Genomic DNA, 26,986 nt, shown 5'->3' with positions numbered 1-26,986 from the left:
CTCCCATACTCCGTCCGCTTCGTTTCAACTGCAATACCCTCCCCCTTCCCACCTCCTTCCTCTGACACACCCGACAAAGCAAAGTAACACCGCTGCTGCTGCTGCTGCTGCTGCTTGTGAGGTTTCAGCTCGTTTCTAGCTGTCTCTTTTTCTCGCGTGTGCGCGCGTGAGCATTTTGTTCTCTCTGTTTCGCATTCCTTCCGCCGAGGCTTCCCTCGTAAGCATATATACGCGCAACTACACCAACTCATCTTCCTTTATCTTTTTCCACTTTCTTGTCTTCTTGTCTGCCATCCAATCGCACCAGCGACCGACCCATCCGTTCGTTTATACATGCAAGCAAAGGCAAAGACCACCGCTTCCACAGGGCTTCCCGCTCAGGGTTTGCTAGACCAATCGCTGATAAATACAACGGCAGCATTCAAGATTCCAGGTTTTGGTTCATCGTCGCGGAACGAATGGCGATAGCTTCGTTCACCAAGCAACGATGTCCCATGCTGTGAAGTGCTGTCTCGAGAAAACCTTGTACTGGGTGTATAATAGTTAAGCGAGCTGGAATCGAGAACACAAAAGCGCACGCGAGTGAGAGCGAACACTTGACGCGCTCTTTCCAAAGATGCTGACGTGGGTATGGCTTTGTAAAATACCTAAGAATCTTTACTCCAAGATATTTCATAAATTCTCGCAAGCTACTAAGCCAAACTATTGGAAATAACATTTTCAAAGTGTAACCATCATATCGTTGTCCATTCTTTTAGAAACGGTCTTGCAGCATTTTGTCACGAGCGAATTGCAGCAAATTATATGAACAAATAAAATTTTTAATTTTTCATCTAAAAACATGCGATGAATCTTGCCATAAAGATAATGGCTTGAGATAATCAATCTGTGTGTCAAAGTCTGGGTCACGCATCTTAACGAGTTTTACCATATTTCCGCTGATTTCGACCACTCTATGTTTGTATAATTACAGCAGGCGGCGACAGCATCTAAAGGAACTCTTTGCATATGTCAGGAAGCTTATCAGTATCCTGATGACGTTGAAACGAACAATACGTTCTATTCGGTATTTTATCAGATTATATGAAATAAATCGTGCAAATTTCAGTTCCCAATTGAATGTTTATTCAACACAGCCTTGAACGCTGTTGTGGGTACCTCGTCAAAATAAATCGAAATTATGTTGTAGGCCAAACGATGCTTGACGCTTACATGTCATTCGGTTTAAGACTATCCACTAAACCACAAATGATGAAGTTCAAAAACAAACTACTGCTGCTGGCAACTGACCTAGCGATAATAGATCTTACAAAAAAAACATGAACAACACAAAATAGTGCATATTCAACTCCATCTTAACTTCTTTGCTGAAAAAAAAAGACCCAAGCAGCATCCACCACAAATAACGAACACCGAAATTTGAACATTTCACCGCAAGCGTTCAGGTACGATGCAAAAAAAACGGACGATGATCTTGAAGGGAAGTAAAAAAAATATGTTACCGGCAACCGGACTGAAAGAATCGAGCAAGCGAGTCGCGGCCGGAACAATCGTGGCATATCATTTTTTCTTCGCCGTTGTCTTACTTTTCGCTTCTTGCTTCGCTTTTAAAAGAGTATTTATTCTCAGCATCGCACTCGCTTGATTCGTTTTCATCTCGTGTCAACCATTGAATCGACGCGACAAAAACTATGCTCAGCATTTCCGAGACACCCACAAAAGTCGTTTTCCGTGTTTCCTTTGCTGGGGATTTAGTGACGCCTAGAAAAGAGACAACTCGAAGAAAGTGAATCTCCAACGGACGCTAGTGCGCGGGCGCGCTCTTAGCATTTCTTTTGCTGTGTGTGCTTGTCAAGGGAACGGAATGGAACAAAATGGAAAATATTTTCAAAACTCTTTTGACATCAAACCCCTTATAATATGGGATTTACAGTCCTGTACGGCAAGCCTGTGTTCCATGCTTAGCTAAAGGAAAAAAAACCATTGATTGCGTGCACATACTAGATGGTGAGGAATTATTTTTTAACACACTTTGTGTTCGTTCCGTCGATAGAATCACGGAACCAACCTTTATTTTAAAATTACCACCAAATCATCATCTACTTCGACGAAAATGCCTTGAAAGTACTGAAACTGTTAAACAAGATGTTGTGTATTCGTACTATTACGAACAGTACATTGCGAAAACATTGCCCCTACAAAGTTATGTACGATTGACTTACCAATTTAAGCGTTTTCAAACTAAATGTTCTTCTCCTCGTGCTCAAGCCTTTTATCTCCGTGATTCTTCAGCATTCATACACCACACAACGCAACGCACTTTCAAAAATGACAATGCACTTCAAATCTCTTCAGAATGAAATACGCATCACAGACACCAATTTGCATCGTCTGATAGCCAACGTACTATGGCATGGTACATTCTCCAATCGATGAGCTATTCCAACACTTTAGATGATAAATAAACGTGAGAAATTAATCTATCTTGGCAAATTGTATTCCTTGAAAATAACGCACTCACACTCGCTTCTCTCAATCACACAGCAAACCCAGAATTATTTCAAGACACTGAAACTTTTATATTCTTCGAACTATAGAACTTAAAAACACCCTTATCGATTATCATTGATTACTTTTCACTCATCAACCACTGCTACTACCCCGCAAATACCGAAACAATAGCTGTAATTATAATTAATGCATTATCCATTTGTTGCGTACTTTAACTTATATTTAAAGAGTCAGCGTCGCGATGGCAAATATCACATTATCGGCTTTAGCCAAACAACGAGAGCCTATTTCACAGTACAAACAACAAATAACAAGATAAGGCGTCGTATTAAAATTTCAGAACTAATTTGTTGACATGTTGCTCCATCTTATCTATGTTTACTAAAAGCCGTTCTATGGATGCTGACTTGTAGAAAAAGATCTGTTCACGATACCGACGGTCTCGTAGTGGTAAATGGCAAACCCAAATCACAGCAAACAAATCCAATTTTTTGTTTTTCGTCACCATTCAGCAACGAGGCAATCAATACACGAGAAATAAAACTGAAATGTATGACAAAAATCACGAAGCACACTGTATCACAAGTTTTGTGTATACACACTCGTTTGAATATGCTTGACTATCTTCTGTCTACAGCACATTCGTATTACTGAAAGTTGCATTCTTAATCATATTTTGATAAAAAAGAGGTTTATTTTCAATAGAGCACAATTCAGACACACCGCAGTCCAGTAGAAACATCACTCAGAATTTATATCACGTTTTGCCGGATTATTTACCTTTAAAAACTCGTTTTTTCTCCCCGATAGCGTCACCGTACGAAAAATGCAGATCACGGAGGAACAGAACGTTAACAGAATTTTCTAGGAATGAAAATGAATCGAGATTTGCTGCCATTACTAAAAACTTCACCTTTTAGCTTGCTAATCTTTTCGTCTCGTTTTGTTCTGCGCATGGTAGGTGGTGCCATGCTTTTCTAATGTGTATGGAACGCACACATTCTCAAGCTAGTGTGTTGTGTGCGTAGAAATATCTTTCATCACTGCACGTAAACGTAATATGGCTTTCGAGCAACTGGATGACGTCGAATAACATTCATTTTTCCATTAACCGACTTCGAGTAACTAAAGATTTTCGAGTAGCTGTTTATCTAATATTCGTTCCTGCTTCAAAAAAAACGGTTTATTTATTCATTATTATTATAGTAGTATGATTTCGGCTTGTTAAGATACAACCCATCACATTATGCAACTCTTTGCTTTTTTTTTCTAAGAATGTTTCTACTTTTATTAAGTGCATCTTACGAATACAATTTAAATGAAAAGTAAAGCAACAAAACAATTCTTCACACATCTCGTAACCTTTTCGAATAATTCTGAGTGCAGTGTTTGTTTCTGTGTTTCAGTTTACGAGTGTTTCTGTTTCTTTGTTGGATGCATACCGCATTTATAACTAACAAAACAGTTTTACAATTTGGAGCAACAGAAGTTAAGATAAAAATTAAAACCTAATATCAACAAGACCGGGTTTCATGAAGTATGACGGTTAAAATGATAAGATAATATTTCTAAGTAATAGAAGAAAGATGAGTTCGATTGCAAATGTTTCTATCGAAAGCAATAACGAACGCATCATCTTGATGATTTTTATCAGTTGTTCTGTGAGGTAGACGAATTCAATGATGACAAAGAATTCGTTTTTTGGTTTAGATTTATGCTGATGTAAATTATTGATTTCATACTAGAGTAGCATAACAATCTTCTGTGAGTGAGAGTATAAGAAATGAATATGTTAAGAATAAAAGAAAATATATATAGCTTGTAGCATGCGTCTTGCAATCAATGAGGTATTTTAACGACATGAACATTAGAAACAGAGCTGTTTCATGAGGTAATTGATTATTTACCGCAACCGTATGTAACGTATTTCGCGCTAGAAACATTGTTAAGGATTAGCGGTATCATGGCTATTGGTGCAAATTGTGAGGAAAAGATTTTGATTTGTAGTGTAAACCCGTTTTGTTGCTCCATTGCTTAGTGTCCAATATTTCACATTGCATTTCCGTTTTTAGCAATACTATACTTCGATTGATCTTTTGAAGTACAAACCAGTTCAACATTTTAATCTTATTAGCAGAAAACGTGCAATGGTAGCCATTCGCCTTCAAACCATAAATCATAAGCATTGCCGTGTTGTAACGTAGCGTGAAGGCATTAGAGGATAGTAAATTTTATCATCAGTTAAACCGACAAATGAAGTCGATCTACAATTTACTGCTTTCAAAGCCTCTACAACATTGCCATTTTTGATTACCTACTTCAATTCAATTCAGGCATACCATCAGCCGGTGGCGATAATTGAAGAAATTTGTTCCTAAAAATTATACAAAAATGTGACAAAGGATTATGTTTTGTCTCGTAAAGCGCTAATGTTGTCTTCGATCTCGGTGGTAATCTCGATCGCGACTCCTTGACCTTCGATCACTGCGAGATTTTTCTTTACGGTCACGATGGTCTCGCGATCTATCCCGATTGCGTTCCCGATCACGTTCTCTGTGCCTATCTCTTTCGCGATCACGCTCTTTGTACCTTTCTCTGTCCTTGTCACGATCGGAGTCCTGTCCTCTGTAATCTTTAGGATTACGGTCACGACGTCGTTCATCATAACGTTCGTAACGGTTTCTATATCCTGCATCTCGATCACAGTGGTCAAACATTTCCCGCTTGACTGCTTTTTCCTTAAAAGACTGTTCTGCAACTCCACGGTCGTAGCGTCCTGATTCCCTTTCATCTGTAAATCCCGCGGTGGATCCTGCTCGAGAAACCACCGCTGACGCACCGCCAACTCCACCACGACTTGCTTTTCCACCTGTAGCAGGAGCTCCACCACCACGCTCGGGCTGCGTATCTACAAAGGACACTCCGTTTTCCCGAGCATATTGATTAAGTTTAGCATCAATCTGTTTTTGCATTGGTACCGGTATACGTGGAAATAGTGTTGAAAACCAGTCCAATTTTGTAAGCCATTGTCGGATCATTTGCCCAATTGTTAACAACTGAAAAAAATAAGCTTATTTCGTTTGAAAAACTCATTCAAAACTATTTGTCCATACATACCTGACCACCTCCTGCTTTAACATCGATTTCCTCTTCGTCTAAAAGATATGGTTCGTACCAATCGAACAGATCCCCTGGTGGTTGAGTGTACCTTAGATACATAAATCCTGGAATGCCATTGAACACGAATTACACAACTGATTCGTAAACACAAACTACGTTATGTTTGTTTGTCTCTTGCTACGTGTAGAGCTTTTTACTAACCTAGTGCACGTATGTATGGAGAATCGCCATGTGAAAGAAGTCCATTAACCTGCTTCCGTGTTAAACGTAATGTATATAGTTTATACAACAAACAAAAAGCTGTCGAAACAATTCCGCCTGCTCCTACGCCTCTGACCTAAAATAGCACATGCACATGATACATTAACCTAATTGATGGCTTGCTTGAATTACCAATTCACATCAATGCTTTCGTATTTTTTTTCTACGAAACCATATAGATTATTGGAAAATTTGTATAACTATTGTATGTAGAATTGAGCATCTAGAACAGACAATATTAGCAAAACATGACACCATAGTAATACAACTTACACCTCCACACATTCCAGTTTGTCCCGCTGTTTTTCGAGATCCTCGTTCCCATGGTTCCAAGTGTTTTACTTGGTAATATATTTCGTCTACAACTTCATGGTAAGTCTTTAGTTTGAACAAGGACACTGCAAAACGAAATGAGAGAAAGATATGTAAAGCTTAGTTTACTGCTTGGCCAAAGCGCGCACTCACCTTTAAAATAGCTAGATCCCTGAATGTTTGCTAAAATCAATGGGTTAAGGTTCATCGACGTTTCGTTACCCCAAAGTGGCAGAGCATTATTTTGCTTTGATGATTTTTTCGGAGCATTAGCTTGGTTCACTGTCGCTGTCGAGGTTTGTTGATGCTGTTGGCTGTGCGACTCTTGTTGGTAATACTGCTGCTGCTGATCATCATCGTGATCTTCCGCTATACGAGCGAGTGCAGAAGTTATTAAGCTTATTGTGCAATATTTTACAGTGTTTGTGATTTAGGTATCCCATGATTTGAAACGGATACTTACTGTTGTCATATTCCATTGTGACGAATATTCACGTATTTAGGACAATAATCCACAGACTTTTGATTCAATAAACAAACTATTGATAAAAATGCTACGATATGGGAAGCATCTTTTCCATAGCGTAAACCGGCAGAGGCAGTGACGCTTCTTGTTTGCCTTGATGTCTATATTTGGCGGGTTGAAAGAATCATTCAATATTTGCAAAACAATATTTTTAATTCGGTTCAACAAAAGGCTCGGAAGAGCAAATTTATCCAAAAAGATAGTCGCTTTACAAGCGCGACTAGACGCTAACTAGTTTTGTTAAATTTTTTACCGCCGATTTTTTTTTTAATTTTTTCGCAACTTTCTGTTATGTTGTTATTCTTCGTTTTCCGAACAGTCAGTTACGATTCATAATGAATTAGTCCGTTTATATCCGTTCGTCTAAGAAACCAATTGAAGAGCTCACCTTGAAGAAAATGTCTTGAACAAACAACAGATACGTGCGAGATTGTTAAAGTTTGTATAACGTCTTTTTAGACGATTTTTAATTTTTCAATTGATCTGGCGAGTTTAAATTGATCTGGCTCAAATTTTGAGCGTAACATCGGGGTCAAGAAGAATCGAACTGGGGATGTCAGTTGATGTTCTGGATCAAAAATTGGTATTTTTAACATTTAAGGTTTCGATTGTTCACATATTTCATTGCAACACGGGCTCCCTACAATATCATCCACTTCTAGTGAAAAAAAAAACACCTTTTTTTGTAAACACGCTAATAAAATAAGCTGAACGTAACAAATTTGCATGAAATATGTATTTATTTAATATCCATAGAATCATTGATTTTCTATCGAATGAAATTTCCTACAGAACATTTTCTGAAAATAATATTTTCTGTAGAATTGCTCCGCAACATCTGGAAGCAGGCATTTACCATGAAAAAACCTTTTTTACACATTTTTGCCTTTGACAGGATGACTTCGAAAATGTTGGACTTAGAATCGCAATAATTTTGTTTCATCTAAGTATAAATCTCTAGATTACGAAAATAATTATAATTTTCTAAAATCTCGAAAAACGACTCATGCCGGTAATTGCCCACCGTGCAATGATTGATGAGTGTGACATGACGATGAACATAATCAAATTTAAGAATTGAGCTGGGAAAGGATTAAATAATTCGGCTTAATTGATTGTCTTATCCAGATGTTGTTGATATAGGGAAATAGTTTTAATTTAGATATATAATATTAATTACGAAATACTCGTCCTCATAAGCCATAATGAACAAATTTGACGAGACTGGGAATTGAAAATGACGTTACTTGTGTCAAAAACCGTGGGTGTGTATTTATGTGTGAGCGCGATTGTTTCGGTCGGTATTTTGTCAGTAAAGATAAATTATAATTTTTTGCATCAAATTGAATCCAATCTGCGAATAAGTCTACCGCTAGTGTAAGAGTTTTGTGACCAAATGTTTCTTAAGCAGAGAAGAGAACTGACGGATCTTAGAGCGTAAATTCTTTCGCTCACCGTAGGCTAAAAACATATACTTACAAGAAGAAGAAGAAATAGTGAAAAGTCTGGAAACAAGAACATAAATAATATGGAGCATTAAATGGATTATCCGTCAAATTTCATTACAATTAGACCCCAATTAGTGGAAAGAGAAGCATAAAGTGTTTATCTTAATAGTTTGCTCTATCACTGTAAGGTAATCTTATTGCTTACTGTATAAAATACTTGCTGTTCTGTGAAGTAAACCTTTAAGACAAGAAGAAATCAAGAAAAATAGTAAGTCGGGTGAAATACGGAATGAACAAGAAAAACCTAATGTTTCCAATACGATCGAAATGCCCTAAACATGACGGTTTCTTTTCTAAAACTGCTTTTATATATTTTGACACCACAGCTAGCAAAGTGATTCAAACCATTCGTAAATAATTCGCTCAAAAGTCGAAGAAAGCAGCACGAACATCCTTTTCAATACTTACTGAAACGAACAGCGCCTTGATGTCCTCGGCTGAGGCAGATGACACGGACGATGAGCTTGATCCTTTTATGCAGCTTGAAGAAGATCTACGAAACATCAAATCTGTTATTCATGTGACGCGAGAGAATATTGATGCGCTAAATGCGAAGTTTGCAGACTTTCAACAACCTCCGGCGCTGTATCTGGAGGAATATCAGGAGCTCACATCAAAGCTGCACGATCTCGAAATCAAAGAGCAGGACCTGGTAGATAAGAAGATGCAGCTTCAAAATGAATCGTTAAGCGAACCTAGCGAGCCGCCCGATCCAGATCCCGAAGAACGGATAGAAGTGTGTAGTTATTTCGTCTTCAGTAGAAGCGAATGAGCGTAATGCAATTATTTATACATCTATGTTCTTTTCAGACCGAAAGCATGTGTGGAACATTGAGCAGGCAGTCGAAAATGTTGCTTAGAGCCTTTTTGCCGAATCAGCAGCGTACGTCAGTACAAGTAATACCAGGGATGCGACTGAAAGATGCGCTGGCAAAAGCACTAAAACGTCGTAACCTGACGTGTGAGTTCTGCGAGGTTACTGCCGGAACTAATGACTATCCGATTCCCTGGGAAACAGACGTAAGCGCATTGAACTGTGATGAGGTTTTCGTGCGCATACTGGACATCGGATTTCCGACTTACATTTCGCATCAGTTCATTCGGAAGACGTTTTTCTCACTTGCTTTCTGCGAGTGCTGTCGTCGGTTGCTGTTTACCGGTTTCTACTGTAATCAGTGCAACTATCGTTTTCATCAGCGATGCGTCGATAAGGTGCCACCAATCTGTAGTAAACGGCACATGGACAGCACGTTTTATCATGTGTTACTGGCGAATCCCGAAAGTACTGCAGGGATCATCAATCCCGGTGCCGGAGCCGGAGGGTACGGTGCGAGCTTACGTCACCCGCGGTCACTAAATCAGCAGGATCGTTCAAACTCTGCTCCGAATGTATGCATCAACAATGTGATAAAACCGTACTTTGGGACAGATAGTCGACATGCTATAAGTAATCGCCCGCTGCAGGTAGGAGGATGTTTTTGGCAAACTGCCATAGCATCTCGTCTCGTTTGCTACGATATGGTGGTTTAATATTGAATAGCGATAGTATTGAAATTTGGTATGTGTTATTTTCTTTTTCAGGCTCAAACAAACCAAGAGCATTCCCATTCCACGCAAGCATCGCCCACGAATACGCTCAATCATAGTAAAAGACCACGAGCCAGGTCGGCAGATGAAAGCAATAAAAACCTCTTGTCACCGCGAGATTCGAAACAGACGGACGAAAATTGGGTAAGTGAACAAGAAAGTAATGAGCGTTTATTGCGATGGTGCTCACTATCCTGGATCGGTTTTGCAGAACATCCAAGCGGAAGAGATTTTGATAGGTCAACGCATTGGGTCTGGTTCATTCGGAACGGTGTACAAAGCGCACTGGCATGGACCGGTTGCCGTAAAAACATTGAACGTGAAAACTCCGAGCCCAGCGCAGTTGCAAGCATTTAAAAACGAGGTAGCAATGCTTAAGAAGACACGACACTGCAATATATTGCTGTTCATGGGATGTGTGAGTAAGCCATCGCTAGCTATCGTTACCCAATGGTGCGAAGGTAGCAGCTTGTATAAGCACATACACGTGAATGAGACCAAGTTCAAGTTGAACACGCTGATCGACATCGCTCGGCAAGCTGCCCAAGGAATGGATTACCTTCATGCAAAAAACATTATTCACCGTGATCTGAAATCGAATAATATATTCCTGCATGATGATTTCTCGGTAAAAATAGGCGATTTCGGCCTAGCCACGGCCAAGGTACGATGGTCGGGTTCGCAGCAATCAAACCAACCGACTGGAAGTATCCTCTGGATGGCTCCGGAAGTGATTCGAATGAAGGATCAGAATCCGTACTCGTTCCAAAGTGATGTATATGCGTTTGGTATTGTGCTTTACGAAATGTTGACCGAGCAGTTACCGTACAATCACATAAACAACAAAGATCAGATCCTATTCATGGTAGGCTGCGGTAAGCTGAGACCAGATTCGACAAAAGTACGCTCAGACTGTCCCCAGGCGTTGAAGCGCTGTGTCGAGGACTGTATAAAGTTTAATCGCGATGAAAGACCGCTTTTTCGACTTCTACTAAATATGTTGGAAAATATGCTACGAACCATGCCGAAGTTTCACCGTAGTGCAAGCGAACCTAATTTTACTCAGACGCAGCTACAAAATGACGATTTTTTGTATATGTGCTCCAGCCCCAAAACGCCGGTTAATTTTCATAATTTCCAGTTCTACAACGGAGCAGGAAACTATTAAAATCGATTCCGAGATCGATTGATGATCCTCATCGATTGAGTAAGTTGCCCACCATAGTGCAGAATAATGAATGATTGACTCATATGACTGGTTAAGGGAAATGAGAATGCACATTTTATTATATGCAGGAAATAGCAATGGTTGGCTGAGTCTAGAAGCGGCCTCTCATCTGAACGGTGAAAGAAAGACAAGAACTTGACGCAAGTATTTGCGCGTTGGTTGAAATTATATTTTTTTTATTTTAAAATACCAAATACCTGACAAAACTATTCTCTATCGGAATTTGTAACTTTCGTTTTGTTTTTGTTAGCTTTACATTCATTTACTGCGGAGGTAGATGTTTGAATGCTGGATTAATATATCGTTTTGCGATTCGCAAACACTATCTCCCTTATGGATCCCTTCGAGAAGTCTTACAATTTTGAATAAACTTGTACGGACCTTAGGTGCAGTTCATAATAAAGCTCAGAATATGTCTTACAGTCGTATTTTTATCTTGTATTTTTATCTACAATAGGCAACGTTTTGTTGCTGTTCATTTGTCAAAGTTACTATCGGTTGTATTGTACTGAACTGCAGGAATGTATCTACTTAACTTGGTTTGGAAGCTAAGATCGTGCATTCCTCGCAGCATTTTCTCTAGCAGTTAGCTTCCGTTCGTTAACGTTCCTTTGAACTTATCTCTATGTTACATACTATGGTTTAAATCAGTATTTTCAATAGATTGTTATAAAGATAGCAAAGACTTACATACCAGTCAATAAAATAATTGAATGTTGTATTTTGTCCATTGAAAGGTTAATAGATATTTTCAGCGGAATACGTTTCAATGAGAACTTTGGATTGGTTTTGGTTATCAACTCATTTAAGCTACCCATTCTGCTGTGTTATTTATCTCTAATACTGTATAGACATTGTGGAGTAGAGACTAGCAGGTATCAGGTCGCGTGCCCCACGATAAGCTCGTGCCATACTGCACAAAAAAGGAGCAGCATATAGCAGCAGTTGATCTAGGACATGCTGGTTACGTGTAAATACTGTTCAGTAAGTAAGTTAAAAATTTTCAGGTATAGCTGAGTTATTTTGAAAAATGGAAGTGACAAACTGTATCCTAATTGAAATATAATAATTATCCCGTCAAACGTGCAAAGATGGGGCAGTTGCTGTATTAGTGTTACTCACAACAACAAAACAAAATGTAATGACATTACGTGACTGATGTATGTACGCTAAAGTCATCTAGTCATAAACGGGAGGAATTGTGCAAGAGTTATTTAAAGATTTTCAAAGCGTCGAGACAGTATTCCGAATGAATCAAGAGCATTGTATTCATGGCAGAAAAGCAACATACATATATTAAACCAATTCATTGCTAATGTTACAGTTAAATAAGTTAAACAATGAAGAAGACTCCTGTAATTATACTGAACGATGGATGAAGCAAACCTAAAATAACATATTAAAGAAAAACAAAATCCCATAAGGGATACACCAATTCTATTAGCTTCATTGGTTATAGGAAAATTAATATCGATATAGGAATGGATAATGGCTCGATATAGGAATGGATAACGTAAACAGATGAATTATTTATACCCTCAAACCTGGCATACAACAATATGGCGATGAATTAGCCAGAAGAATCCTGCTGCTTGCTTGATCAACGTTGATTTCGATCTGTCATACTTAGGTAATGAAGCACATTTTTCAATTTTCATTTCCGATGGACGATGGAGCGTATTAACTTACTAATGAAATAGCTCGTTACTTAATAATTTTAAAAAATAATTGACTACGAAACCGTATGGCAAACGATCATTTCGATAGTACAAGTACAGCGAGCAACAATGTAGATCAGCTCAACAAGCATGCATCGAGTCGAACGAAGGCGATTATTTGTATTTTCTTTCTTTCATCTAAAGTGAAACAAACAACGGAATAAAAAGATGATATGAAATAAATACCGAACTACAACATCAGAAAAGCATGTGATGGATTTGAAAATAGAGTAAGTAAGTAGAAGTCTACACAAATACGCGTGCGCACTCGACTCCAGCGGAGTTATGTAGTGCAAAATCTCCGATACCGAAAAAATCTCACCAAAAGTCTTTTCTGGTTCCATGGGTGGAATGGCGATTTTGAAGAGACAGGGAAGTGGGAGAACGAAAGTTTCAAAACAGCAAAAAATCATCCAAAGAAGATGAACGTAGGGAGTTCGAGGAAAGCTTCGAAATGGAAAAGGTCACTCGCCGTCTGGCTTTCTTATAAAATTTGAGTGGTCTGTGGAGTCTGGTTCCAAAATGTGTTGAGTAAAGAGAGGAATCAGGAAGGCTAAGCTGTAGTACATAAGCATGCTCGCCCAATCTTAATCAACATTATTAAAATATTTATTGGGTAGGAAATAGAGATTGGTAGAGGAACAGAGGCAGAAAGAGGTTAAACCTGAGAAAAGGTTCTGGAAAGTTTTGCAATAATAGAAAGCTCGCTCAAGATGTACGTATATGTACATTTAATAACAGGAGATAAAATAGCGGAAAAGGGTGTGACAATAGCCAACAGAAATATCATGATGATTATATGCTAGTTGATTTACCCAAATTTAATGAGAATCGATGCTCTTTGAGAGGAATACCTTTCGTTTATTTAATGAATGTGTATATGGGGCGTAAATAATATTTATTAACTTATTCAATCTTCAATTTTTTAGATGCTCCATTATTTCAGTCTAAACATTGAGGGCTTAATTAGTTATTCTTCAGTTTCCAACTGCATACACTCTATTTCATTCAAAGTTCAAAGCTAGTTTCAAATTTTTTAGATCTCCGATCATTGTAAATCGTTATCTCCTAATCTTCTTCTCTCTTTCTACCCCGCTTTCGAAGGAGGCAAAATAGTTTACTATATACGATCTTTTCTAACTCCTCTTCAACCTTCAATTAGGCATTTATCATATTGCTGCTGATGTATAGCGAATCGATGCCTTGTGATTGACATTTTGGCAACATTTATCCTATATACAAGAGTAAGATAAGCCACAGCGCGGAAAGTATGCACTTTCAAAGGCGAATATGACAGCATAGCATGGGCAAAACTTTATGACGACATCTGATTTCTTTGTAATCCCAGCCAAACACTTTATTCTTGTAAAAATTACCATGACAAACGATACATGTCACGTGATGGGGGACGACAAACTCTCAACTATGCCACCACCAAGAATTTACGCCCGAAGGATGAGTTGATCTTTCTTCTCTTCAACCTGGCGCTAGAGAAGGCTTTTCGCGGTTGAATGGAAGCCTGGAGAAACCATTTCTACAAGTCAATCCAGATCCTGGCATAGCAGGAGCATACAAACGGATTGAGTAGTTGGCATAGAACTTCGGGTTAGAGGTAAACGAGCCAAAAACCAGAATGTGTATGGTATGAAGTGATGGCGTTGATGCGTCTACCAAAAAAGGGGTTGGCTCCGAGTTCTCCTGTAGCCAGTCAAGACTATGATAAAACCTATATCACTCCCCGATCCTCATACTCACCATATCAATCTCTTTACATTTTCGATAAGAAAAGGGGCGCTTCTTCGTACCAGAAGATTTTTTCTCTCTTCTCCACGTAGCCCCTTAATCACCTATAAATTTCTCGCGTTCGTGTTGCTTTTATTTTAGAATCAAGAGCATTTTATAAATTACTATAAGCTATGAAGTTGTGTGAGCTTTCTACCATTCTCGAGCTTTTCAACTCTTCTTCTTTCACTCACTGTACATGTCTCGATTTCGTATCTACTCGTTCTACACGTTTTCACAAGAAACAATAGAGAGGTGATTTACTTTGGTCCCGAGCATTTCCATACTTTCTTTCCCGTGCTTGCGGTGTTTATTTCATCATTACTTCTACCGTGTATCATCGGTAATGATTTGGATTTTACTGTTCCCTTAATTGTACATTTTTGACTTCGGCTCGTAACACCTAGCTGGATATGTTAACCTAATGTAGATATTTAGCAAACTTTTCAACGATAGCCGTTACACGTCTTTCGTGGATGAGCGAATAATTTTCCTGCGCCGTACGGCTCTCCTGCTAACCAACTGTCGGCAACCATGGCTGGTCAAAGGCATTTTCTCTGTTTCAGGTGTTTTGATTTCCCGTTCGTTGTATGGTTCGCTTTCGGTTGCAAACATATTCGGCGATGCTGGCATAAGCTGTTCACTGGACAGATCGTTGGCAGGATCGTCAGCTGACCGGTAGCTGGGTGAGGCCAATTTCGTTGGTTCTCGTATGTGAAGGCTAGAAAAACGTCGCCGAGATTTCTGAGGCACTCGTCTCTGACCGTTGAGGTTGTGCTGAGCGGTAGTACAATGCCGATTGTTACCGGTCGCGTGGCTCAGCCGCTTCAGGGGTGACGAGTGTCTGTTTACTAGTAAGTAGCAAAAAGCTGATCCTGCGTCACTGGCTTCCACGTTGGGCGTAGGAGATGACCATTTCAGATTCGACAGATCGGTGCAATCACTCATAAACCCGATTCTTTCAACTGGTGTGCTTGATCCCCCAACTGGCATGTTGTGGTGGATAGTATTGTTATTTTTCAGGTCCAGCTGCTGCTTCGAGTGAGGATTTTCTTCATTCCAAATCCACGGATGTTTCACAGGCGATTGCCACTCAGAACACATTGTCTGAGGTCCACGAGTTACGACCCATTTCAACATGGTTTTCTAGAAAACGAAGAGAGATTCCATACAATAACACACTGAATAACTGATAAACTGATAATTACGGCATGTGCAGCCTATTGATACATTTGTATCAGAAACATTAAAATTTTAAAACAGTAGCGGATTACATTTTCGTCATGCGTAGTCGATAATGTTTGATCATTTTTTCTTATACCTAATTTTGATTAAGTAACAGTATTGTTAAATTAAATCATTCAATTCTAAATCCTTGAATAAAAAATTGTTTTCTAGCGTATTTTCAGTTGCCAATACTCGTATAGGCATTTTGTTACTTGTGATTTTCCAACCAGAATTATTGCAAAATGTTATGATGTTTGTAAATAAAAAAAAATCTAGTCGAAGATTATTCCTCGATAGAATTCTAGATTTAAATTCAACAAAATAATTCTCATATTTGTCGACAAATTTCCGATTAAGGCTAAGTATGCTCGAAACTAACCATCTCATAAACCTTTCGTACTCGAAATCGATGATCCGGTGATAGATACGATCGGTGAATGTTTGATTGCCATTGCGACTGTAGTGGTACAATTGATCAATTTTGTATTCCTCTACCACGATGCCGTAAAATTAATGCAAGCACGTGCATCATAAGAGTAATTGAATTTAGGATAAAATTACAGGATCGGTCGTTCAAGGTGCTAATTGTACGATTTATTATTTAAGTAGATGTGGATTTTTTCTGGATATTTTGTATAGAACTGATTTGAGATGAACATATAATATTCCTTCCACAATGTTTATGGTTATATATTCTTGAAGTTTCGTAAGGGATAAAATGAATGTAATTTTAAACAAACATAATCACAAAGCAAACATTTTTTCAATCAACTATAGCTGAGTATAGAGGAATGCAACAACATTAATTAGAGTTTTTAACTCACATGTGCACAATGGATTCTAAAAATTTTGGTAAACAATTGATTTGCATTTAATAACAATACGTTTACGTATCCAACAGTAAATTAAAGTTTCCAAAGTACGACTTTACAAAAATTTATTATCAAAATTGTACCATCTTAAACGTGGTCACACACGTGGTCGACAGCAGGAGTCACGAAGCAAAATACCGGCGCACGTTCCCCGTAAAAAAGGTTGGTTCCACTGGGTCCCCAATCGCTAGTCGATCTTTTCGTCACCCAAGCACCGTGACCTGCAATTATTTCGTTGGTCTTTTGCAATGTAAGCGTGCTTGAATGTGCGAAATAAAACGGACCGACTAGCTCAAACGCCAACAGTAGTGTGTATAATTTGCATACAGGTGCCAAATGCCACATTAAAAGGGTTCTTTCGACATGTACCTTGACTCGAGCTCTAGTAGGGAGGCATGGCCAGCTTAGGTTTGCAACGGCAGATGGAGAGTAAAATTCGCAGGCACATATTGTGCCATATGGTATGTTGCATACTCAGATAAACACAGGTAACAGCATGATCTTGATTAAAAACCGTTATATGTAATAAATATTGAACACAAAATTTTGAACTGAAAAACTTGACATATGGACCCCGCAACCTGCATGGTACTGCGAGTAATTACTTGTTTAAATTGATATTTTTTATATTTTAGATATCAGAAATAAGGTTTCCACTAAATCGTTATGCGCAAGAATTTTCCACCGCAAACGCAAGCTGCAGCTGAGTAATGATGACCACAGCCTACTATATCTGGTCAACTGGCAGCCTTTTGGATCGTTGCAGTTCGGAACACAAAAAAAAAATCTCTTATATTCCAGAAATAAACGAAAATTGCCTGTATGCCTCATGATTTATGTCAAAACTGAAAAATATTGAACCTTTCACCTATGTGATGGTGCATCTTGGTTTCTAATTTTTGGTTTCAGCTTTGGTTATTGTTGTATTGCTTTCCCTTATCGATAGCTTTGTGATATATTCCTTTGGCTCTGGATGTCCCAAAAACCAAGATAAGTTATAAATTTATTTATAGGGAGAAACATACAGAGTCGCACATATACGCACAAACAGTGTACGAGCTCATGTGTATATAAATATATGTACAAAACAAGCGCCCTAGGAGAAATGGTAGAAATTATTGCCCATTTCGAGCACATTTTGATCATGCTGTGATTTTACGATTTGTTGACTGGTTCTCGGGGTGTCACCTTAGGAGGTGTCTTGGGCCAAACTAAAGACGAAGACCGATCACGTGCTCAATTTTCGCACTACTCAATAACATACGGTAGGGGGAAACCGAAACAATGCTTAGAGCATTTTCCCACCTTTCTTTTGCTTTCTTTTGCCCAACTTCTCGCGTAGGACGTAGCACATTTAATCCGGCATTCAGCTTGCCGGGTGGATGTGTTTCGGTTTTCGCAATTTCCGGGTTTTCCGCTCTTTCTCCCCGTGAGGATAATTTGAGGGTTTTGGTTTCCTATTTCCACTTACTGCTGTATATGTAAGATGTTTTTTAATATTATATATATATATATATATATATATATATATATATATATATATATATATATATATATATATATATATATATATATATATATATATATATATATATATATATATATATATATATACAAAGCGCCTGAATTAGAACCTAGATTGCAATCGCATATTTGTAGCCAGTATTTTCTCATAAACAATATATATTACCTTATATTTGTTATATATAACAATATATATATACCTTTTCACCATTAAATAATATGATATTAAATCAATAAGACAAAGTTTTGGAATGAAGTAAGTTACAGTTGTTCATCATTGATTATTGTGTCAAACTAAAAGAATACATATTTTTCAGCATTAATAACAGTTAACTGAAGTCCAATGTAACTGTATAAACAAAGTGTTAAATAATTTATTAAAATGAATCAGTATATTTATGATTCATTAAAATATACAATCTACTTTTGAGAAGTTCGATTTCATTAGTACTTTCAATGCGAATCCAATACCTTTGATGTATTATTTGCCGTAACAATGCATTGTATTGACAAATTACGTTGAAATTAAAAATGTTAGTAAAAAATGGCTAGAATGTGCTGAGTGGACTTAAAGGTTGTTGAATATGCCCTGACGCGCTGAGCATATCCGATTCCAGTGACTAGAGATCATAGCGTTACGTCCGTTAAATAACAATTTCTCTCGATCATCCTTGTTGAATGGTTGATCTGCTAAACAGTAGATAAATTTTGTATGCCTTCAAATAATCAATATGCTTTTGCTTTTTGATGTTCACATTACTCATCGGCACCTATCATTTATGTTCTATGCTAGACGAGAGTAAAAATAAATATAGCTAAACTGTTCTTCAATTGATGGGTATCTCTGGTACCGTTCGGTTCTGAAGAAGGATTTATTTTAAATCCTTTTTAGATCTTCTTAAGCACACGGTCACATTTTTGATATTTGCTTCACAAAAGTAAAGCTACTTTTGGTCGGTTAATCTATGGAGCATTTGCACTGAGGTATATGCAGCGGTAATAAGGCATAATAGGACATATAATACCCATCCTTTCCTTTATCTCTTAAGGAGCTTCATTCAATTTGTGTAGCCGTTTATCAATGCTCGGCACATTCCCACGCAAAACCATATTTTTAACGGCTTCAAGCAATTTTTAACTAAGAATAGTTTGTTATCATCCCAAATAAGTTCAGTTTGTTTTGGATTGCCACGAATAATTACTCTTAATTTCAAGGGGATTTAATTCATCACCACGTAGTGTAAGGGTCGATAGCGTATATTGCAGTTAGCGCGTGGACGCGAAGTATCGCGATTGCGTAGGGTTTATGCCCTAAGACATTTTGAATCCAAACACCGTACCACGTGCCGGTAGTGGCCAGTGGCGTGTGCGAAGGGTTACCGTTGGTGGCAAACAAACGAAAACTTGACCATTCCCTCGTGTTTGTCCAGGCTCAACGTGGTTATCAACGGATTTCGATCTACAGCAGAATGAGGGCCAGTTTGACGAGTCGGCCGTTGCGTGTGTGATACGAAAGCGCATGTGACAACCCAGGTGGTGTATGGTATCGCTGGTTAGTGCATATCACACCGCCCAATTATGGTTAATCCCTGGTCACAACGGATAGGCTAGTTTGCCATTAAACACATCCCTATTGCAGGGTAACCGGTAACACACCGTTGGAATCACACTCGAGACAAATAAATCCTTTAATTGATGGTGATACGGCGAATAAACTCGCGTAGCATGTACCATGCAGTTTTTGGAGAGGGTTTTCCACAGCCACAGAGAGCACGGTTCAGATTTCAAACACCTTCATTTTCCACACACCCTTCACAAGCTAACGTAGGATAATAGTTGTTTTTTTGCATAAATAGTGCATTTACATCAAGTTTCACAGTACAGACACACTGAAGGCTAGACAGTGGGAGATCTCAAGCCACAAGAATGGAATTCTGATTGATTATCTTACCGTCGTCCAGGCGCACATAGATGTTTAATCAAAAAATAACACTACGCTCCACGAGCTTGCACGTTATGCTACACATTTAACGGAGAATATCGGTCAACCAGGGATGTAAGCAAGATGAAATAAAATCCTGCCCGCCACTGAGCAATCTGTGAGCACTCCAACACTCGTCCGTAGGTATCCTTTCGTACTGGCATCTGATTATGAAGTAAATCATCGATTCCCACTTCAAGAAGCCGATATAGCCGGCGAACTGTACCCGGGAGGGGAAATTAAAAATCTACGTTCTTCCATCCTTATCTAACAAACGTGTCATGGCCGGGTTCGGAGGTTTGCTTCTGGTTTGTCGAATGTTTTCCTTCAATCTGCCGTGGCACACCTTTCCAAGGCAAAGGTGCAAAAGGATCAGTCTGGCGGCAGATTATTACCTGAATGTGCCGCACTACCGGTAAACTGTAAGAATTTCGCTCCGTTTTGGTAGGACGTGCGTGTGCCAGCATGAGCAATCAGATTACTTCCTGAAAAAATGTGGCCCATCTAGAAAATGGGCAACAACACACGCAGGCACGCCGGGTGTGCCTCGGTAGGGCTTGCCGCCTAGAACCTTCTACCGGGACTGCATCGTGAAGGGATCCAATCAGTTGTCACTGTGTGCGGTACCTGGCCGATTTCACCGGTGTTAAGGGCAGACTTATGCTAAGATCTGCGCCGGGATGGGCCCGATGTGTGCGGAGGTGACAGGGCGAGCGAGTTTGCCAGCTGAGCGAAAAGAAACGAACGGAGAGGGATACCGATAAATACGTAGAAAGTTGAATCATGAAGAATTAAGGATGCATTCTACTGACGCTCTTCATTTTATCTTAAAAATCAACGAAACTTAGTTCGAACCGAAGCTGAGGTGTCTTGTGTGATTTAAAAGTAAACGCAACATTCCTAAAACCTCACATTTTGAAAGTTGTAATGATACAAAAAAGTGATACTAGGATCTAAACATCCAGTAGTCGGCATCAGACAAATCGGTATTCAAATGACAAAATCGAACACTCCCTAAGCTGTGTGATTGAAGAGAAAAATGCGACAAAAAAAACACGACTGGCTGAAGGTAACAGATCCTTGGGACGAAATCAGGACCTCATTGATTGAAACAAAAAAGTGAGTAATGAACGGGATTTGTGGGGATTGGCGTAAGAAAAGGGACGTTCGGGATTTTGACGATAGCAACCGCCGATTTGGGGGCACACTCTTATGATGGGAATGAGAAGCAACAAGAAAAAGGAAAACCACATCCAGGTGCAACTGTTGTTTTATAAAAATATTGCACATGCACATGCTAGAACAAACTATGGCAGCAGGACATATATAAGTAACATAGAATATGCATAAAATAATTTGAGGTATTATATATATATATATATATATATATATATATATATATATATATATATATATATATATATATATATATATATATATATATATATATATATATATATATATATATATAAATAAATATTTATCATTTGATATTTATACTTATATTCATTTAAGGCAAATGATTGCTTGTAGTAGTATTGTTCATAACTTCATTACCGCTTTTTATTATAATCAAACAACTGATTATTGAATGACAATCTCATGTTATAACAAAATAAGGATAGCATTCGAAAAAAAATGATTTTAAAGGATTGTTGTAATTACGTTCGTTACATCTCTCATACCAGTCGCACTTTTATGGCATAACAACACATGAATCATAACTGAGATATTTAAGCGTTTCTTAAGCGTTTTAAGCGTGTGTATTCATCTGGAGTACCATCTATTGAGTAAATAAGATTCGTTGCTAGCCTTCGCTAGGTGGCGCTTTTGGCATTTACTATGGTGAAACAACGAAGCATGGTTGTGCGATAGAAATGATCACGAGAATTTATTTTGAAGGAATAAGCTGTTTTTTTATGCATATTATAACTTTTGTATGAAAAAAATAATAGTATCTGTATGCAAAAGATCTTAGCATTAGTTTTCTCCTTAAGCAAAGTTGCATAAGTTTGTATACAAGCATACCGGTTAGAGTTCTGGTTAGATTCATATGAGTAAAACTGATCAAGGGGCTTTTCCCGTTGGATTTGTAGCAAGTACGGGATGCAAATCAGAATAAAAATCAATGTATTTTAATCCATCCAACATGAAAACTGGTTTAAACCTATTGGCAAACTACTGGCGAGAATTGAAAGGAGACCAAAACAGATTAAAAAAACATCCGGAAATTGGTTTCTCAATGTTTTCTTCATTTGACTTGGCGATGAAACACTTTTTGAATTATTACGACTATGAGGTCTGTCCTGTGACGAGTGTAGTAGCTTGTATGGAATGATATAGTTCTAAAACAGTAAAGCAGTTCCGTTAAAGCGTTCATTTTGCTCATGCCTGAGTGTGAGTATCAATCCCTAGATCAGTAGGGTAGTCGTGCAGAGTGAATGTCAAAAAACGATGAATGGGTGAAATGTTCGAATGTCCTTCTTTGAGCATTTCTGCTGGACCACCCGGAGCTCCTCACCAGGATGTTCGGAGCCGGTTAACATCGATTGTGATACAATTCGCACTTTCACCGCTGGTTTTGAGGTATACAGTAAGCGCCATGGGCAATAGTCGCGGTGTTTGTCCGTTGTCGAATGATGTCCGTGACGCTTGCCAGCTTGGAAACGCGTGCAGCAATGATTGCTTTCATTGTCCCAACAGTTTCCTATCATCGACAGGTGAAGGATTGCTCTGCTCTTCTGTTGCTCGCCCTTCTCTTATTTCCAGAAAAGCCACGTGCTGGTAGTGAGGGTCAATCGGCTGTAGAATGCGGGTCTGTGCAATATGTTTCGCGTGTGGTTATGCTGTCTAGATTAAAGCTCCCTAAAATAATGAATTTACTGAACATGTTTCCGTTTATTTGCATAGTCCATGTCTTAGGCTAACTGCTAGAAATAAATAAAAATATATGTAATATACATGATGGCAATCCGTTGAGTATTTTGCACCTCGATATGTCAGAATAAAATTGAAAAACCGCAATTAGCAAACATCGATTACCGAAATGCATGACTCTCGTCAGAAGAAAGACACCCAAGGCACGGAGAAGTGTGCCCGGTTTAAATGCTATCCTGCCACTGAGGAGTGGTTTCGTTAATTGGCATATTTTAAACGACTCACTCTGGCAGCTAGAAGACACCGAGGTGCTTCCGGAAATGATCTTTTTACGGTACTTCCGTCAAATGGGTGAAACGTGTCATTAAGAAATTACCTCAAGGTTTCAGTTTCATTTCATCGGCTGCAGTTAAGTCGAACGGTACGTAATAATTCCGTCTTGCACGGTATTGTTTGGTAATGATCGTCTTGCCTACGCAGGAATCGGGGAGCGGGTGAAACTCAGGAACGGTTGGTTTGTCATATACCTTTTGCGACAGCTGGACGCGCTAAAGCCCGTGTTTGTTTATTCTCAAGGACGCTTTATAATTGTTTTTCCTTTATGGATCATGTAAAAGGATATATGAAAAAAAGTATATTCATGAACATTATGAAAAAAAACTACGGCAAAGAATCCATTTATAATAAATTAGTCTCAATTCGGTGGTTAAAGTGTGTCATATGTCATTCGATTTTGAGATCGGATAAGTTTTTTTTTCTTCTTTTTATACTGGCCTAAAGCAAAGCATTCTATCGCGCATCTATCGCGATCGCGATGTTTGTTTTTTTTTTGTGAAACAATTCTAGACAGTAATAGTAAGGCTTGTTTTAAAATTCATGTCAAGCAAATGCTAAATTATCGTCTTTCATGTACAAAAAATGTCAATTAAACAGTGCATTCTCTTAAATTGTGGTGTTAGTTCCAAAAAAAGGGGTTTATACATTTTGGATCATTTTACAGTTTTTAGGTGGCTTTGCCGAAGTGCAATCAACTAGTTTTACAATAGACTATGATAATTGTTTCGTGAACCTATGACATGATGTCCAACTGTTATCCAAAGCGCAACATAGCTTCACTCACACTACTGCACAAGCGCATCAACATCATCGATGAGATGTAGTTATAATTGCATAGCACGTGCTCCTCATAATGTACCCCTTTTTGCCCGCCAGCGGTATTGAGCAATATTGGCTACAATTAATTTAACGACAACAGTATCACCCGCTGACTCGCCGGCAGGAACAAATGACGAGCGTGGAGGAACAATGCGCGTGATGCGAGCAGACACGGAAGGGAAATACTCGATGGCTACGATGTAGGGTATCATTTAGCTTGACATCGAGGACATGTGCTCTGTAAAGGACATCGTTTGCTCCAGTGCGCTACAAATTGTGTAAAAAAGAACGCCGTGGCGCATTATTAATGGATTTTCATCTCAACTTGCACATATGATGGTCTCGAGTGAAAACGGTAAGTTTTAAAATAACTAAAAAAACAGCCCCATTTGCTTATGTACATACCTTAGCGTATTAAATTTAAACCGGTGGCTAAATGTCCTAAAATGAATTTCGTACGTGCGTTCTTCATGAAGCGACAAGCCATGTAGTGAAATAAGTATGTCACAAAAGGTGGAAACTGAAAGGATGGAACTGGAAGGATGTGCAACGCATTTTTAGTTTACGAACACGCTGATCTGCTTGAAATTTGCGAACAAGTCAGTTAAGCGGAAAATACAAACACTACGTTGGTTTAACGGCAATAAAATTGAAACAATCGACAAATGTCCTAGCTCTGGCACAAGCGGAAATAATAAGACATTATTTGATTATTTATCCAATTCCTTTGTTGTGAATAGTATAATATCATGGTTGATAAGATATATCATATTATAAAACGAATTTGCAAACAATCACGTGTGATGGCAATTCTAGATCTGCTTTCTGAGGTTCAAGTCTAGAATGAAAATGACGAGAATTATACTAGGATGATTGTCGGTTCTTTGCATTGATCTAATCTCATTGAAATTGCTCGCATTTTGAAGCAAGCCATTGTACCTATAGAATTATTTATCCAGTAACAATGTAAAAAAATTATAGAAATAATATCATCATGTATGAATATCGATGCATTGAATCATGTTTTAAATTTGGACGCAATATTTTGAAGATTACAACTTATTGGAATAAAAAACCGTTTTTTATATTTTTTTAAAGTTTTTGTTTTAGTTTTTATTGTAAGATAAAGAAGTTGTATTAAATTTTAGTTCATAAACATGTTGTGTGTTTTTGGTAGTAGAATAAGAGATACAGACGTGTTTTTGATTAATTATTATCATGTATATCAAATATCAGATACAATAAAAACACTTGATAACGGTAAAATATATAATAAAAACTAATAACACAAAAATTGCAAAAAAACATATGTATATATTGCGCGAAATGTGAAATGATGTGTAATATTTATCATTTACATGAAGAAAGAACAAAATATTTTTCAGTATTCGTTTAGTTTGATTGTAAACACCACCTAATATGCTGAACTGTATTCGTTCGTTTCATATTCAACATAATGTTAGACCGAATATAACAAGATGCCGACTGTAAATTTGCATAAACATTAATGTGTCCAGGTGTCAGGAAGCTGCGTGCGTATTTAACAAACGGTAACATATACCGAAAATGTTTTAGAGATGCTATAACTACCTACGCTTGGCAGGCATGTAATTTTCATGAGCTGCATCTAATTTTTATTTGCTTTGAAAAATCGGATGGCATCTATCGATCGAAATCAATGCAAAACGAAGAGATTGTACTGTCCATGTAGTGTTTCCCGGAACATGCGTTTGACTGTGACTAGGATAACTAGCCTTGCTTTTGACGAGCGTGCCTAATTTGATAGGAAATTTGCGTGCAGTAGAATGGCGCAGTTTCACGGTCTGTTCACAATGACCGTTCGGATAATGAGTTCTATTCCTACAAAGAGGCGCGCACTCTAAGAATCTTTTGATCAAACAAAGTTGTAGCAGCTGTACGTTACGGTCCAACACAGCCTTAGGTATACAGAATACACCCAAAACCGAATGGTCAATACCACGCAATTTGGACGGACAAGCAATCTTATGAATTCAGATTCAGGCAGCAAATGTATCGCATTCCAGCACTGGTATAGAATCATTCGTGTATCAGTGAAATAGTTATTTTTGTTAAAGAAAAAAAAAATGATTTAACAAAGCCATTTTTCAATTAAGTTTGTGATTATCTGATTGTCTACATTTGAGTTATCTTTCGTTTGTATAGCATTCACATTCGACAAGAAAACATTCAGTTTTAGCAAAAAGAGGATATTTAAAAAAAATGCCCACCTTTAACCATGCAGCATTTACATATGTGCAATAAAACCCATACGAGGGTTGGTCAGGAAGAAGTTTTCCTTTCTTTCTTATTAGGAAAATTATATTGTCATTGAATTGAAATGCAATGCAATTTATGATGGAATCGATTAAATCATGTGTTAGTTTTTTTAAATGCTTAAATGTTCTCAAAAGAATAGCAACAGGATGTTATTTTTGACGATTATCTTTAACATTTTTAACAAGTGAAAAACTCGTTTCACTTTAGTTATAGATCCAAATTATTTTCAAGCATACATGTAGGCCATAATAGATAAATCAAAGCATCATAGCTGATTAAATGTCGATACAATTGAAAATCCAGAATAGAATACAACGGATGCCCAAAGATTTGAAACTAGGAACTAGTACTATTAGAATAAGATGCTTAAGTTTGTCACATATCTTAATGTCTGGCAATTGAAAGCTCGCTCGTAGATAATCTAACAGCTCCAGGACACTGGAGAAAAGTAACAGAAACAGATGTGCTTATTCGGCGAATACCTGTTGCCAATGAGCAA

General features: G+C 38.0%; 3 protein-coding genes across 3 annotated transcripts; 1 reads left to right on the top strand and 2 right to left on the bottom strand.

Annotated features, from left to right (window-relative positions):
- Nucleotides 1-4,829: 4,829 nt before the first annotated feature.
- Nucleotides 4,830-6,683, bottom strand: LOC128725605 (pre-mRNA-splicing factor 38B-like). Its single transcript, XM_053819363.1, has 6 exons — nucleotides 6,668-6,683; nucleotides 6,358-6,567; nucleotides 6,166-6,290; nucleotides 5,833-5,968; nucleotides 5,629-5,735; nucleotides 4,830-5,567 (listed from the first exon to the last, which is right to left on the bottom strand). Exons 1-6 carry the CDS (start codon nucleotides 6,681-6,683, stop codon nucleotides 4,938-4,940), a joined length of 1,224 nt encoding a protein of 407 aa, XP_053675338.1. The 3' UTR covers nucleotides 4,830-4,937.
- Nucleotides 6,684-8,665: 1,982 nt separating this feature from the next.
- LOC128723210 (raf homolog serine/threonine-protein kinase Raf) lies at nucleotides 8,666-10,993 on the top strand. Its single transcript, XM_053816929.1, has 4 exons — nucleotides 8,666-8,974; nucleotides 9,049-9,702; nucleotides 9,820-9,969; nucleotides 10,037-10,993. The coding sequence occupies exons 1-4, from the start codon at nucleotides 8,666-8,668 to the stop codon at nucleotides 10,991-10,993; spliced, it is 2,070 nt and encodes a 689-aa protein (XP_053672904.1).
- Nucleotides 10,994-15,012: 4,019 nt separating this feature from the next.
- On the bottom strand, nucleotides 15,013-15,693 carry LOC128724325 (uncharacterized). The gene has a single exon (XM_053818054.1). The coding sequence runs from the start codon at nucleotides 15,691-15,693 to the stop codon at nucleotides 15,013-15,015; it is 681 nt and encodes a 226-aa protein (XP_053674029.1).
- Between the last annotated feature and the right edge of the window lie 11,293 nt (nucleotides 15,694-26,986).

Source organism: Anopheles nili, chromosome 3 (assembly GCF_943737925.1).
Source record: "Anopheles nili chromosome 3, idAnoNiliSN_F5_01, whole genome shotgun sequence".
Lineage (NCBI taxonomy): Eukaryota > Metazoa > Arthropoda > Insecta > Diptera > Culicidae > Anopheles > Anopheles nili.
The sequence above is the reverse complement of the archived record's forward strand: the minus strand, read 5'-3'. Positions and strand labels throughout refer to the sequence as shown.

What these genes read in the sequence shown, in the direction of transcription:
- LOC128724325 (XM_053818054.1), bottom strand. Translation starts at nt 15,693, where the DNA reads ATGTTGAAATGGGTCGTAACTCGTGGACCTCAGACAATGTGTTCTGAG.
- LOC128723210 (XM_053816929.1), top strand. Translation starts at nt 8,666, where the DNA reads ATGTCCTCGGCTGAGGCAGATGACACGGACGATGAGCTTGATCCTTTT. An exon ending in ATCCCGAAGAACGGATAGAA is followed by an intron (nt 8,975 to 9,048) that starts GTGTGTAGTTAT and finishes TGTTCTTTTCAG; the next exon opens with ACCGAAAGCATGTGTGGAAC. An exon ending in TAAGTAATCGCCCGCTGCAG is followed by an intron (nt 9,703 to 9,819) that starts GTAGGAGGATGT and finishes TTTCTTTTTCAG; the next exon opens with GCTCAAACAAACCAAGAGCA.
- LOC128725605 (XM_053819363.1), bottom strand. An exon ending in AAACTGGAATGTGTGGAGGT is followed by an intron (nt 5,969 to 6,165) that starts GTAAGTTGTATT and finishes GTGCTATTTTAG; the next exon opens with GTCAGAGGCGTAGGAGCAGG. An exon ending in TCCATACATACGTGCACTAG is followed by an intron (nt 5,736 to 5,832) that starts GTTAGTAAAAAG and finishes ATGGCATTCCAG; the next exon opens with GATTTATGTATCTAAGGTAC.